Below are 14,982 nucleotides of genomic sequence, written 5' to 3'. Positions count from 1 at the left end.
CCAACCTCTTTATTGTTATTTTCCTCCATATCCTTCTTTCTTTGGTATTTGGTATCTTGTGGAATTCTAGTTAGGGTATTTCTGTTTTCAGGAGAATTTGCATTTTATCAGGGAATTTTTGAACAGAGAAAAAATCTTTAAAGAATTATTTTTAATGATAAATTATTAAAATATGTTAAATAAGACAGACATTTCAGGTACAATGGAAAATAAAGTGGAGGTTCAGAGAAATTACTCTAATTTATTCTTCCAGACTGTTTTTAATAGTTGAGAGTTCTAACCCACGGACTTATTTTTGATTTTGCCATTATATTTTTGCAGTAATACAAAACAACTATATAACTTTGAACTGGAAAAGGACCTGTCCCTTCTACATAGTATATTACAGACCTGGAAACAGATAAAGTCCCTTAGACAACGGCAAGGTTTCACAAGCACTACGATAAAGTTACTGTTTCAGAGGTAAGAAGCTGCTTTATTGCTCTTGTTTCCTAAGAAACTGCTCCTGAATAATGAAAAATTATGTTAACTGGGGAAAAGATCTAGAATCTATACAACAGTTCCATTTGATCAACAAAAAACTTATAAACAATCCTTACAGTTTAAGAAGACAGCCAGTTTAAAAATGGACACAGGCTTTGAACACTTTACTAAAGAAGGTGGCAAATGAACACACGAAAAATTCTTGTTCATGACATCATGTTATATCAATAGAGAAATGCAAATTAAAATTGGAATGAAATACTACTACACACCTGTGCCAGTGCCTAAAAGATACAACTTTTGTGAAAGAACCTGAGCCAAAGACACTTTCATTTATAGTTAGTGGGCATGCAAAATCAGATAGCCACTTTGGAAACACCTTTAATAAACTTAAACCTGGCAACCATACTCCAGGGTGAAGCATATTTTAAGTAATCAGATGAAGTTGTCAAAACATTTGTACTGGAAGAGATAATTATAATACAAAAACAAAATTTGTTAATCACTTAAACTGCTTGTGAACTCAGAGTGAAACAACTGGTTCTATCCCCACAGCTCATTGTCTTGGGTCTTTTCTTTTTCAAAACTATATACTTTTAGTGTAACTTCAGGCAATTAGGAAATACGTGTCTTGTTAATTTTTGTCTGCTACAGTTTTTGTGGTATTGTTAATTGAACAATTGTCAGCTTTAAACTGAGCTTTATCCTCATCCCTGTCCTGCTTTAAATTAGAGACAATCTGTGCAATTAAATTGCACAGATTGGACTCAAACCTTCAATTCTCCTGATTCAGCCTCCTAGAGTGCTGAAATTATAGGTAGACCTGTTTTAAGGAGTGTTTCTGACAATCTGTAAACCTAAATTCAGCATGATTTGTGTACTTCTAAATTAATGTAAATTTGATGAGTTGCTTCTAATCTTTTAAATCACCTTGTCACATCCATGTGTCATGAACTCCTGAGCAACAAAGAAGAGCCACTGATATCATAAGGTTCCCAGAACAGTGTTCTGGATCCACATTGTCTATTCACTACCACATCTTGTTTCCATTACTTTAAACTCCAGTGTCACATGAGCCCTTCATATTTGTTCTCCCTGACATTTAATTATTCACTGGATTTGGGCTTTCCCACTAGATTTGGGCTTAGATTCATCTCTCCAGACCACTTCTTCCTGGATACCTCTGAATAAATCCCACAGTGTCATTGACTAGACTGGCACCAAAGGATTAGCCTTCTGTGATCCTAAACTGGGGCATTTTGTTTAAGCTGTTCAAGTATCCTTCTGATCAATTAGAAAAGCATTATGTTTGAAGATGCTTCAGAAACTCTTTCCTGGCCAAGTTTATCATTTTTGATCTAACAACAAGCCTGATACCTTTGCACCCTAACAGAATAAACTTGCAGAAAGGTTGTATTTATGATAAGAAAGCTGATTACCTACACACTAAGCTCAGTTTATTTTTCTTCATATGTTTGTTTCAAGGCATACTGAATTTGATAAGATTTTCTCAGTAAAGCACCTGAGTACACAGATAAATGTATGGTTTGTGCTAAAAATGAAAATATGAAACTCTGTAACTTGCAACTGATTTGATATGACTTTAAGATTTTTCGAAATAAAGCACCCAAGTGCACAGCTGAATGTATGGTTTGTGCTAAAAATAAAAATATGAAACCCTTCAGCTTAGTAATTGTAACTGAAGCCATATCTATATAGAAACTGCTTAGGGAGAAGGTAAAAATAAGATGAGAAGAAACCCAAGGACTGAGATTTGCAAAGCTGCTTCAAATGGTTGGGAGAAAGAGGATGAATCAGAGGAAGCATTAGTTAGAGCAGTGCTGGCGCACCTATGGCATGTGTGCCACAGCAGGCCCAGAGAACCCTCTCTGTTCCTGCATGAGCCAAACTCCCCCAGCCAAACTTTGACAGATTATCAGCATGCGTACAACAGCAGAGATCACATTAATTGTGCAGAAGTACGTCAAATGCATACTTTTACCTTTCAGTAAAAAGCTTTTTGTATCAATGAAGGCTCTTTTAAGACAAAAGATGTTAACATTTGAGGTGTTTTTTCTAAATTAAAATCTCAATATGCAGGTTTAATTGCAGTGTTGGCACTGTGTGATTAATAAATGGTTAGATTTCAGTTTGGGCACTCAGTCTCTAAAAAGATTAACCATCACTGACTTAGGGCCTTTCACCATAGAAGCAAAGAAAAGAGAGCACTGTATTTTAAACAGGGGAAAGTCACTGACAATGCTTAATGCTTCTAAAATACCAATTGAGTTCAGGACTAAAAATGTCCATTGAATTTCTTGATATGGATGTTCACGGTAATCTTAGCTAAAGCAAGTTTATACCATGATAGTGGTAGAAGTTGCAGATAAAGCCCTAATATTCTCATTTTGGCAAGAAACTCTTTTTGTCAAGTGTTAGCATATTGATTGCTTCCTTAGGATATAAAGCAAATTGTTGCAAATGATGGGTTGTGAGTAAATATGTGTAAGGGTGTTTGCATGTGTGTCTGTTTTGGCAAGACTTCCCAGAAGTCTCAAATACTTCCATTATTTTGCTTTAAATAATTCTATTTATTACTAATTAGGATAAAAATGAATGAATGTAATGAGCAAGAAGAAACACAAATGTCAGAAGTGTCTGAGACTAAAAAGAAAAGTGAAGGAAAAGTACTTAAGAATGAAGAAAAACAGGAGGTATTTATATCACAAAGTAACCTTTAATTCCTCTCATCTAGTTATAATATTTCACTGAAATAGGAAATTTTGAGATATGTAAAAGATACAAACAAAATAATAAATATAAGAAATAGAACTTTACTTTTAAGAATCATTTTCTTAGATGATAAATGTACATGGTAAATTGTAGATTAATTAATTCATTTATTTTGTTTCTAGAACTTTTCTTCTTTAGCTTCTGAACTTGATGACACAGAAATTGAAAGAATAAATCCAATTACCTTCAGGCCACAACTTGATTTCACAGCAGAAGTAACAAAGTTATTCAACTGTTCACTGTAAGCATTTTTAAAGAATTATATTTTCATTATATATTGCTTATTAATTATATTGTTCTTAATAATAATATTAGATTTCTTGGATGGATACCATATACTAGACAACTTGTTAATTTTTTTAATTTACATTTTCATATTTAATTGTCATGATAGCACTACGAAGTCTTACATTATCCTTATTTTAGAAGTGAAGGAATTGGGTCTTACGGAAGGTTAAGTAGTCCAAGATCACACATTTAATAGGTGCGTGCCTGAGCTGAAACATAAACCAGTTTGCCTTGTCATGTATTTTGTAATAAACTTAATATATTGATCACCTTTTAAAAGTTTGTGAGGTAGTAAATTTTTTTAGGTATAGAGAGAAAAGATTACAGCAAAAATGAGGAAAAAGGTGAGAGAAGATGGGAAAGAAGGAGAAAGATTGTACCATCATCTTTCCTTGTTAAAGCACTTTTAGCTCTCATAAAAACTATTCCATGTAACTTTTTTTGGAGGCCTACGACTCTGTTTACTGACTCTGCCCCAGAGCTATAGCTGTCATAATCCCTCTTTCATTCACCATGGAAGCCAATAAAGATTATTGTACTGTAAACTTAGCAAAAAAAATTTATTCCACAGCAAAAGGATGCCTCCAGACAATTTCTTTCTCTGACAGCACAAACCTCATTCTTCCCAGTTACAATTCTTCCATGAATGATACACCAGAAGACTAATGCAAAAACACATCCTGCATATTCTCATTTCTCTAGTCTACTAGGATATGGGTCCCACTGATCTTAACGAGGATATGGCAATTTAGACCACTTGAACTAGTTCCAATTTTTAAACATCTCTATCCCATAGGAGACATTTTTCTCATCCATTTTTGAATATTGTGGTTGTTCATCAGTTATCACGGAGTTAGAACACAGTGGGTAACAATACACATTGATATTCATTAAATGAATAACTGGGCATGTCTTCTATACTTTCCTTGTTGGTGGAACAAAGTACCCAACACCCCCAACTTAATAACAGGTACATTTTTGGTTCATGTTTTTAGAGTTTTCAGTTCATAGTCAGCTAGTTCAGGGAAGATGTGACACGAGAGAAGGGCTTATGCAGAGGAATCCTGCTCCTGTCAGATGACCAAGAAGCAGAGAGGAAGGAGGAGCCCATGAGGAAGATAGGCCCTATCAGGTCTCACCTCCAGTGGCCCAGGTCTCACTTCCGAACAGCAAGTTGGCTATAATACTTCCATGATATAATCATCTTCCAAAAAGCCCTGAGACTCTTGGGGAACATTTGGTTATAAATCATAACAGAAGGGTTACATTTTAAACTGAACATAATAGCAAACATAAATGTCTAATTATCATAACCATCTTTCTGACCAGAGAAGTCCGCAGTGAAGCAATTTTTTATTTGTTCTATGCCTCTTTCCAATAAGTTCCTGGAATCATTTGTGATGTAAGACATACGTAGAAAAGGATCATCTACATGAGGGTAAGGAAACAGGAGCCATAAAATTTAAGTTGAAAGAAAGAGAAGAAAGAACATATTGCTGAGCTTGAAGGAAGAGCTAGAAGGAAGAGCTAGCTTGACAGTGGAAGTCAAGGCAAAGGGATATATAATACTTTTTATCTTTTTAAAGCCATAGTATCTGTGGTGTTGCAGTCCAAACACCCAGTTCAATAAAAATATCCTTTATCAAAGATAAAGATGAAAAGAATACAAAGATTAAAAAAAGAATTTAAAATGATTTACAGTTGAATAAAAAGGTAAGATCTCCTTTAAATATAATCCTGAATTAACAAAATTTTATTTAAATTTATGAGCTCAGTGTTAAAACTACATTTAGAGAACAGCATAAAGGGAAATATTTACTTAGCTATTTCTCTGAAGATAATTAGAAAGATGGTCAGAAGAGGCCAACAGAGAGACAGAAAAAAAAGTAGTTTATATTCCCAAAACCGCTGAGGTTGAGCCTGACGGACCACCCTCTCTCACCCGAAGGCCACACTACAGCAGCCTGCCAGGAAAAGTGAGTTGGGCCAAGCCATGGGACCCCGTTTCAGCCTGGCAGACCACCCTCTCTCACTCAAAGGCCACACCACAGCACCCTGCCGGGAAGAGTGAGATGGGCTGAGCTGCAGGACCCTGTTGCAGCCTTGCCGACCACCCTCTGTCACCCAGAGGGCACACGGCAGCTGCCCCACCTGAAGGAGGGAATTGGGCCAAGCTGCGGGAAACTGCTCCAACCTTGCTTCTTTCGGCCTGAAGAGCACCAGCAATACTGCTATCACCTGGAGGAGGGAGCAGCCCTTCTGAGAAGGTTTGAGGCCTACCTAGGCCATAGGGGGACCCTCTATCAGCCTGGGGAGCTTTGCCATCCAAGGAGCTGGATGGTTATACAACATCCAATCCCCAGGAGAGTATGAGACCCTTGCTTTAGGGGATTGGGGGCCCACTGGGCTTGCAGCCACACTAGATTGGGTTTAACGGATTTGAGATTGCCTGGACCACACCAGGTGGCCTTCTTTGCTGCCACAGTGGGGGAGCTGTGTAGCTTGAGGAGGCTTTAGGTCTACCTGAAAGGAGCCTGGCAACCTTCTCTTAATCTGGGGGCTTCACTGCTCAAGAAGGGAGCTACACTGCCAGAGGAGTTCCAAGAGTCCAGGACATAAGAGACAATATCCAACATGCCCAGGGGAAGCTTGGAACAACACTTGAAGCTCAGAAATATAGGAAAATGACAAAACGAAAGACCAAAATGCAATCTCAAACATCCACCCCATCCCAAGAAAGCCTAGGAGCCATGTACATAGAAGAAAATACATGCCATATGCCTGAAATACCTGAAATAATAGTAACCGAAATAAAGAAGCACCTCCGGGAAGCCTTAAAGGAATTCAAACTAGAAATAATCTCTCAGGTAAAAGAAGAAATGATAAAAGAAAGAAGGAGATGCAGAACATATCTAAAGAAGACACAGTTAAAAAAATACTGGAGGCACTAAACAAAAAGAATCCCTGGATGAGCAATATAAGAAACAAACAATATATAAAGCAGATGCAAAGAGATATACAGGAAATCAAAAATTCCATTGAAAATTGTAAAAACCGCCTCAATGAATATGAAGATAGAATTTCAGACCTCGAAGACAAGATTGCAGCTAGTGAACAGGAAAAGAAAGATCTTTTAAAAATAACAAGAAATCAGGAAATAATTCAACACCTGCAAGATGACGCAAAAAAAAAAAAAAAAAAAAACCATAAGGGTGATAGGGATAAATGAAAAAGAAGGGGACAACATAAAGGATGTCAAGAGGATATTTAGAGAAGTAATAGCTGAAAATTTCCCAAACATGACATTGGAAACTGATATCAAGATCAATAAAGCATATGGAATTCCAAATATCCATAACCAAAACAAAACTACACCCAGACAAATAATAATCGCCATTCCATAAATCAAACAAAAGAATAGAATATTATAAAAGCTGTCAGAGGGAAAAGACAGATCATCTATAAAGAAAAACCTATCAGAATTACAGCAGACTTCTCAGCACAAACAATAAAGTCAAGAAGAGCATGGAGTGAAGTATTTCAGATCCTAAAGGAAAATGATTTCTAACCTACTGATGTACCCGGCAAAATTGTCCTTCAAAATCGATGGAGAAATAAGATACTTCCATGACAAAGAACAGCTGAAGAACTTCATGATCACCAAGCCAACCCTGCAAAGAATACTGAAACACAGCCTAGATACATTTAGGAAAAAAACCACTAAACAAAGCAGACAATTAAACAGAACAGAAAGATAAAGATGCAACAGCAGAAAGATAACGTGTCAACAATATATATAACAGTTATAACCATTAATGTAAATGGTCTCAATGCACCAATTAAAAGAAACAGACTGGCAGAATGGATCAAGAAACAACATCCAACCATATGCTGTCTACAAAAAAACCCATCTAACCCAAAAGGATACTCACAGACTGAAAGTCAAAGGATGGAAAACAATACTTCATGCAACAGGAACCCAAAAAAAGTGGGAATAGCTATTCTGTTTGCAGATAATGTAAACTTCAAACCAATAATGATCAGAAGGGATAAAGAAGGTCACTACACACTGGTTATGGGAAAACTTCAAGAGGAAGAAGTAACTGTCTTAAATATATATGCACCAAACTCCAGAGCACCCAGTTATATAAAACAAGTATTAACAGAAATAAAAAACCAAATTAGCAGTAAGACAATTATAACAGGAGATCTTAACACACCATTGACACCAAAGGACAGATCAACCAGACAGAAATTCAGCAAAGAAATAAAAGAACTGAATCACACCTGTGAACAAATGGACTTGATAGACACATACAGAGTATTTCACCAAACCACAACAGAATACACATTCTTCGCAGTAGTACATGGGTCATTCTCTAAAATAAAACATAAATTAACTCACAGAACATATTTAAATAAATGCAAAAGAGTTGAAATTATCCCTTGCACATTATCGGATCATAGCATGATGAAATTAGAAATTAATGATAAAAGATATTGGAAACATCCCACAAACACATGGAAACTGAATAACACATTATTGAGTAATCAGTGGGTCACAGGAGAAATTAAAGAAGCAATTAAACAATACCTACAACAAACGAAAACACAAATACAACTTACCGGAATATGTGGGATGCAATGAAAGCTGTCCTCAGGGGAAAATTTATTGCACTGAGTTCCCACATCAGGAAAACAGAACGAATACAAATAAATAATGTGATGCTACACCTCAAACATCTAGAAAAAGAAGAGCAAGTCAAGCCCAAAGCCAAAAGAAGAGAGGAAATTATAAAAATCAGAGCAGAAATCAATGCAATAGAGACTAAGAAAGAAATCCAAAAAAATCAATGAATCAAAGAGTTGGTTCTTTGAAAGAATAAATAACATCGATAAGCCCCTAGCCAACCTTATATAAAAAAGGGAAGAAAAAGCTCAAATTCACGCAATAAAGAATGAAAAAGGTGTTATCACTACAGTCCCTATAGAAATACAGAAGATCATCAACACCTATTTGAGAAACCTCTACACTCAAAGGTTTGATAACACAGGGGAAACAGACAGATTCCTAGAAGCATATGAAGTACCAAAGCTAGGTCAAGAAGATGTTAAACTGCTGAATAACTCAATTTCTATTAATGAAATTGAAAACGTAATTAAGTCCTTACGTACTAAGAAGAGCCCAGGCCCAGATGGATTCACTGCAGAATTCTACAAGAAATACAAAGAAGACCTAATGCCAACACTCCTCAAACTCTTCCATGAAATTGAAAGGGAAGCAATCCTTCCTAAATCATTCCTAGAAGCAAATATTACTCTAGTACCAAAACCTGAGAAGGACCCAACTGAAAAAGAGGACTACAGACCAATCTCCCTAATGAACACTGATGCAGAAATTCTCAATAAAAAATATTGGCAAATAGGATGCAGCAAATCATCACGAAGATCATACACCATGCCCAAGTGGGATTCATCTCAGGCATGCAGGGATGGTTCAACATACGTAAATCAATAAATGTAATCTACCATATCAATAGAGCCAAAAGAATCACATGATCATTTCTATAGATGCAGAAAAAGCTTTTGATAAGGTCCAACATTTATTTACGATATGAACCTTGCAGAAAGTTGGAATAGATTGTCTTTACCTCAAATATAATAAAGGCCATCTATGACAAACCAACAGCCAGTATCATACTAAATGGCCAAAAATTGAAGGCCTTTTCTTTAAAATCAGGCTTAAGACAAGGATGTCCCTTATCACCACTCCTATTTAATATAATACTGGAAATACTAGCCAGAGCAATTAGACAAAAGAGAGAAATAAAAGGCGTAAAGATAGGAAAAGAAATTAAATTATCATTATTTGAAGATGACATGATACTCTACATAGAAGACCCCCAAAACTCCATTGAAAGACTCCTAGATATAGTAAATAAATTTAGCAATGTGGCTGGACACAAAATCAATATTCAAAAATCAATAGCATTCCTATACACTAACAACAAAATCACAGAGAGAAATAAGAGAAGCTACACCCTTCACACTAGCAACCAAAAAAATGAAATATTTAGGAATTACTCTCACGAAAGAAATGAAAGACCTATACAGGGAAAATTATAATACATTGAAAAATGAAATTGAAGATATCTCAGAAAATGGAAAGACCTCGCTTGCTCATGGATAGGAAGAATAAATATTGTGAAAATGGCCATTCTCCCAAAACTGTTATACAGATTCAGTGCATTCCTGATAAAAATACCTCATAGATCAACATACCTCTTAGATCTCGAGAAATCACTCTTAAAATTCATCTGAAGTGAGAAGAGACCTAGAATAGCAAGGACAGTTCTAAGCAGCAAAGGCAAGGCAGGAGGTATCACAATCCCTGACTTGAAGTTATACTACAAAGCAGCCGTAGTAAAATCAACATGGTACTGGAACCAAAACAGAGCTGAAGATCAGTGGAATAGATTAGAAGATACAACCACAACTACAGACACACTCAACCACCTTATCTTTGATAAAGGGGCCAAACATGTTCTCTGGAAGAATGACAGTCTCTTTAATAAATGGTGTTGGAAAAACTGGCTCTCCATATGCCAAAAACTAAAACTAGATCCATGCATATCACCATGTACTAAAATAAAATCTAAATATTAAAACAGAAACACTAAATCTATTGGAAGACAAATTGGGTAAAAACCTTGAAGACATAGGAGTAGATAGAGAATTCATGAACAGGACTCAAACCGCACGGGAAATATTTCCAATCACCTCTTATTAAAAAGTTTCTGCACAAGAAAGGAAATCTCCAGCATAGTGAAAAGAAAACCAACAAACTGGGAAAAAATCTTAGTGAACTGCCCCTCAGACAAAGGATTTCTGTCTAAAATATATAAAGAATTAAAAAAAATCAGACCCCCAAAATTCAAAGACCCAATCCAAAAATGGGCATCTGAGATGAATACACAATTCTCAGATGAAGAAATGCAAACGACAAATACATGAAAAAATGTTCATCATCATTAGTCATTAGAGAAATGCAAATTAAAACCACACTGAGATTTCATCTCACTCCTGAAAGAATGGCCAAGATCAAGAAAACCACCAACAACAAATGCTGGAGAGGCTGTGGGGAAAAAGGAACTCTCCTGCACTGTTGGTGGGAGTGTAGACTGGTGCATCCATTGTGGAGGTCAGTCTGGAGATTTTTCAGAAAGCTGGGATTAGAAGCCCCATTTGACCTAGCTATTCCACTTCTAGGCATATTCCCAGAAGAACTGAAAACCTCATACCACAGTGATATATGTGCACCCATGTTTATAGCAGCACAATTTGTAATAGCCAGATCTTGGAAACAACCTAAGTGTCCATCAACTGAGGAATGGATAAAAGTTGTAGTATTTTTATACAATGGAGTACTACTCACTATAAAGAATGATCACATTGAGATATTTATAAATAAATGGACGCAGCTTGAGACCATACTCATAAGTGAAATAAATCAAACTGACATGTATGAATACCAGATAGTTTCCCTAGTGTAAGAAATGGTAAGAATATACATAAAAGTAGGTGGTAATGATGATTCCCAATGATATTGGTTTGAAACCATATAAAGTTTTCACTCATTAATTGGAATGGTTTTAATCTAGATTGTTCAATTTTATTGTCTGTGATAGTACGAATAGCTATTTTGAAGAAAACAAGACATCATAATAGCTAGTGCTGATTTAATATCATCTTGTTTTTTAAGTCCCATCAGGCTATTGTTCATCTGGTTCCATTGGTTCTAACATGTTGTATCTTATTATATTTTACTGTATGCGATAGTATTAAACAAAAATTTTTATAGGCAAAGAGATAATAGAGAAAACGTTGTTCGTTTTCTGTTAGCTGGTTCTAAATACCCTGTAATTCTTTCATTCTCTTGAATAGCTTCACACTGTCTTGATATGTTTGATGCTATAATATACGAAGTTATACTCAAATATTTCAAGGAAGGAGACACTATGGTGACTACTATTATGTCAGGTTATCTGGTGGTGAAACACAATGATGCTTAAGTTGTTCAGTTGTGACCTGTGTTGTTCTGTTACTGTGTCCTCCTTATCTCAATCTCCCCCTTTTTAAAAAAAATATTTTTTCTTATTTTTTTTAATTAAGGCAAAACTAAATTAAAAATAGCGGGATATATTATAGTAACTTTTTTGTTTTCCTGTTAACCTGATTTGAACCCCTGTATTGCTCTCCCCATCTTGTTCTGACTGATTTTACTATATTCTGTTTTGTTTGATAGTATCAAGTTTGAGGGTATAGGCAACCACTTTGAAGGCAATAAGATTTACTATGATGCCCATTATGGTTTGACTATTATCTTCTTTTGAAGTTCTGTAAGGTCTCCAATGTAGGTTTTATTGGTCTTGTTCTGTACTGTTTGGTTCAATTCTATTATACCTGTTGATATAGGCAACTCTTTTTAAGATAGCAAGAGGCATAATGGTAACCATTGTTGATCACCTGCTATTCTGTTTTTGCATCATGTGCTATGTCCATCCTTCTGTTCTGACTTGGTTTTTCCTTGTCGCATTTGGTTTTTTTTTTTCCCCCTCTTAAAAAAAAGTTATAAGAACTGTGGGAGTAATAAAACCCAAAAAGTGTAATTGTTATTGTAAAAAAGAGAGGAAAAGAAAGTGCATGTATATTTAAGTGTGTAGGATAGAAAACCATATTACTGCGTTTTTGTTGGATCATTGAACAGAACTGTCTGCAATCTCACTGTATGAATGTCCACTTTGTATGCTTTAATTTTGTAATTTGGACAACTGTTTCTAAGATGACAATATGTAATCTATTAACTAGTGATTTCTTACTGTATATTTTTTTCTTGAAATTCTGTATTACTTGTACCCTTTTACTGCTTTGTATTTATTTTTTGTTTTTTTCTCTTTAAATAAAAAAGGAATAATAAATAAATAAAAATTAAAATTAAAATTAAAAAAAAAAACTCTGAGGTTATAGATAATATAGGCAGATAATGGAGTAGGGAGACCTTGGATTCATAGTAGGATTAGGATGGAGAATAAAAGGAAGTTTCATGTATCAGCCTGGGGTTTATCTTTAAACCAATTTGCTCTCTTGTGAAGAAGGGGCTAAAATCTCATTTCTTGCAGCCAAGAAAAACAATAAGTGTTGATTGGGTGAATGAATGAATGGCCCTTAAGAGTTCCATAGCATTCACAGGGTCATTTTATTTCTAACAAATGTTTACCTAGAAGCCTCAATGTAACCTTGCTTGCTTCTCTAACATTTGAATTCAAAGAAAGAACACTTTTCCAACTGTCCTGGAGAAAGTGATTACACGGCCTGAAGCCTAAAGTGATTTGCAAAGATCTTTAAGAGGACAAGAGTCCAGCACTGTGAGAGGCTAAGACAAGAGGATAGCCAGTTAGAACTCAGCCTAGCTTCTTACAAATAGTTGTCCCTAACTTCACCCACTTTATATACTTATTGCATGTAAGGTAGATCTCCAGTGGACTTGCTTTGAAATCTGTATTTCTTTAAATTGTTTTTTATTTTTTATTTTTTTTTAAATGTTCTGTTCTGTTTTGATATGGTTAACCTTACCCTCTTAGAGATGTAAAACAAATAGGTAGGACTGATAATCATATTACGGAGCTTTTGTTCGACCATAGAGCAGAATGGTTTGTAGGGTCACTTTTTTGAATGTCATTCTAAATACTTTAATTCTATAACCTGAACAGCCATTTCGAAGATGACAATTTGTAACTTATCAACTGGCAATTTCTTACCTTTTGTTTGTCTGTAATTTAGTATTATTTCTACCCTTTTTTTTTATCTCCATGTATTTTTTTTTCTTTTTTCGTTTCCTTTTCTTTAAATAAAAAAAAAAAAAAAAAAAAAAAAAAAAAAAAAAAAAAAAAAACCTCAGCCTAGGCAACTCAGCAAGACTCATTTCAACATAAGAATAATAAAAAGCAACTCAGGCAGTAGCTCAGTGAAAGGTCCTGAGGTCAATCTCTAGTACTGAGAAAGAAAGAATAAAATAAAATAAAGCAAACCTAGCATGGTGGTGCACTCCTACAATCCCAACACTCAGAGGGATGAAGCAGGAAGATTGCTGTGAGTTCAAGGCTGGCCTAGGTTACAAAGAAAGTTCAAAGCCAGTCTGAGGTGCATAGTGTAATCCTGTCTCAAAGAAACAAAAAAGAAAAGATAATGAAAAGTCTGTTAACCTATTGCATATCTTTAAAATGTGTGTAGGGAGCTTTATAAGTTCTATAAAAATTAGGAAATATTTTTGATTTTTTATATAACCTCCATCAATGCCCAAGTCCCCTAATTTTCTCCTTTTATTAAACATCTAGTAAAATAAATGGCTGAATGATTTCTAGTACCTTGATGTTACTATGTGTTCTATTTTTGAGTGTATGTCTTTTTCTAAAAGACATCTTGAGTGGAAAAGGAAAATTTTTACCCATAAATAGGCAACTGTTGTTTGATTTAAGACACCACTTGTCCTCTAAATGATCATCCGCTTTATAACATGATGATACATTTTTTTAAAAGACTATTGTACACTCATTTTGCTTTTCATTGTTCGTTTAAAGATTTATCTAATTTACAGGCATGAACAAAAGAGGAGAGCCAAGATTCAGAAGCTGAAATATTTTATTAAGATATTTTACAACAACAAAGAGGTTTCTTGCACTTCAGTATCTTCCCTACAGTTTGATTTTAAAGTCATGTTTCAGCAAATTTTCAATATTCAGTTAATATATTGGCCAGAAACAATTTGCTTGGAGGTATGCCACTGTTATTTGCTTTCGTATTTTATGCCATACATATTTTTTTCTTGTTACATATTATTCTATATGATGTTATTTCTTTTATATTAAGCAATCATAGTTTTCTTTGCCTATTAATGTATTTATAATAAACAAATGTATAATCTACCTTTTATGGTCGTTTATGTCATAATTACATTATGTGATTTGTGATTGCTTTGAATAAGTCTCTCCTGTTAAAATTCCTGCTGACCTTGGCTATGTAGCAATATTTTTCACTTACAAGTGAGTTGGAAGACAGTTGTTTAAAGTAGAATATGTTGCATACCTTTTGTGACCATTGGATGTTTTCTACACATTTCCATAGCGACTTGGTGGATTCAGTCTGTTCCTGTGTTTCTTTGTCATTGATAGTTTGGATCCCTTTAAGAACCAAACAAACAAACAAAAAAAAAAAACACAGGATACACCCCTGAAAGTACAAAACTTTCTCTATTAAATGAAGAAGAAAAATAGGATAATGGAGAAAATTAGGAACAGTTAAAGAGATTAATCAAGAAGTCCTGGTGCTAAGGTATTATGCTTTAAACTAGGCCTACAAGTA

General features: G+C 34.9%; 1 protein-coding gene across 1 annotated transcript in view; it reads left to right on the top strand.

Moving 5' to 3' along the window:
• The window catches only part of Cc2d2b (coiled-coil and C2 domain containing 2B), a gene marked incomplete at its 5' end in the record, with an annotated part of 97,751 nt that overhangs the window by 19,133 nt on the left and 63,636 nt on the right, over positions 1-14,982 (top strand). Inside the window, 4 exons of the mRNA XM_063245163.1 lie at positions 322-462; positions 3,089-3,197; positions 3,399-3,517; positions 14,219-14,396. Of these exons, the coding sequence (XP_063101233.1) occupies positions 322-462; positions 3,089-3,197; positions 3,399-3,517; positions 14,219-14,396 (547 nt within the window). The remainder of the gene's footprint in view (positions 1-321; positions 463-3,088; positions 3,198-3,398; positions 3,518-14,218; positions 14,397-14,982) is intronic.

This window comes from Cavia porcellus, unplaced genomic scaffold, assembly GCF_034190915.1.
Source record: "Cavia porcellus strain 051 isolate PalLab524CR breed Dunkin Hartley unplaced genomic scaffold, mCavPor4.1 scaffold_2, whole genome shotgun sequence".
Classification (NCBI taxonomy): Eukaryota; Metazoa; Chordata; class Mammalia; order Rodentia; family Caviidae; genus Cavia; species Cavia porcellus.
This window is presented reverse-complemented; position numbering and strand designations above follow the sequence as displayed.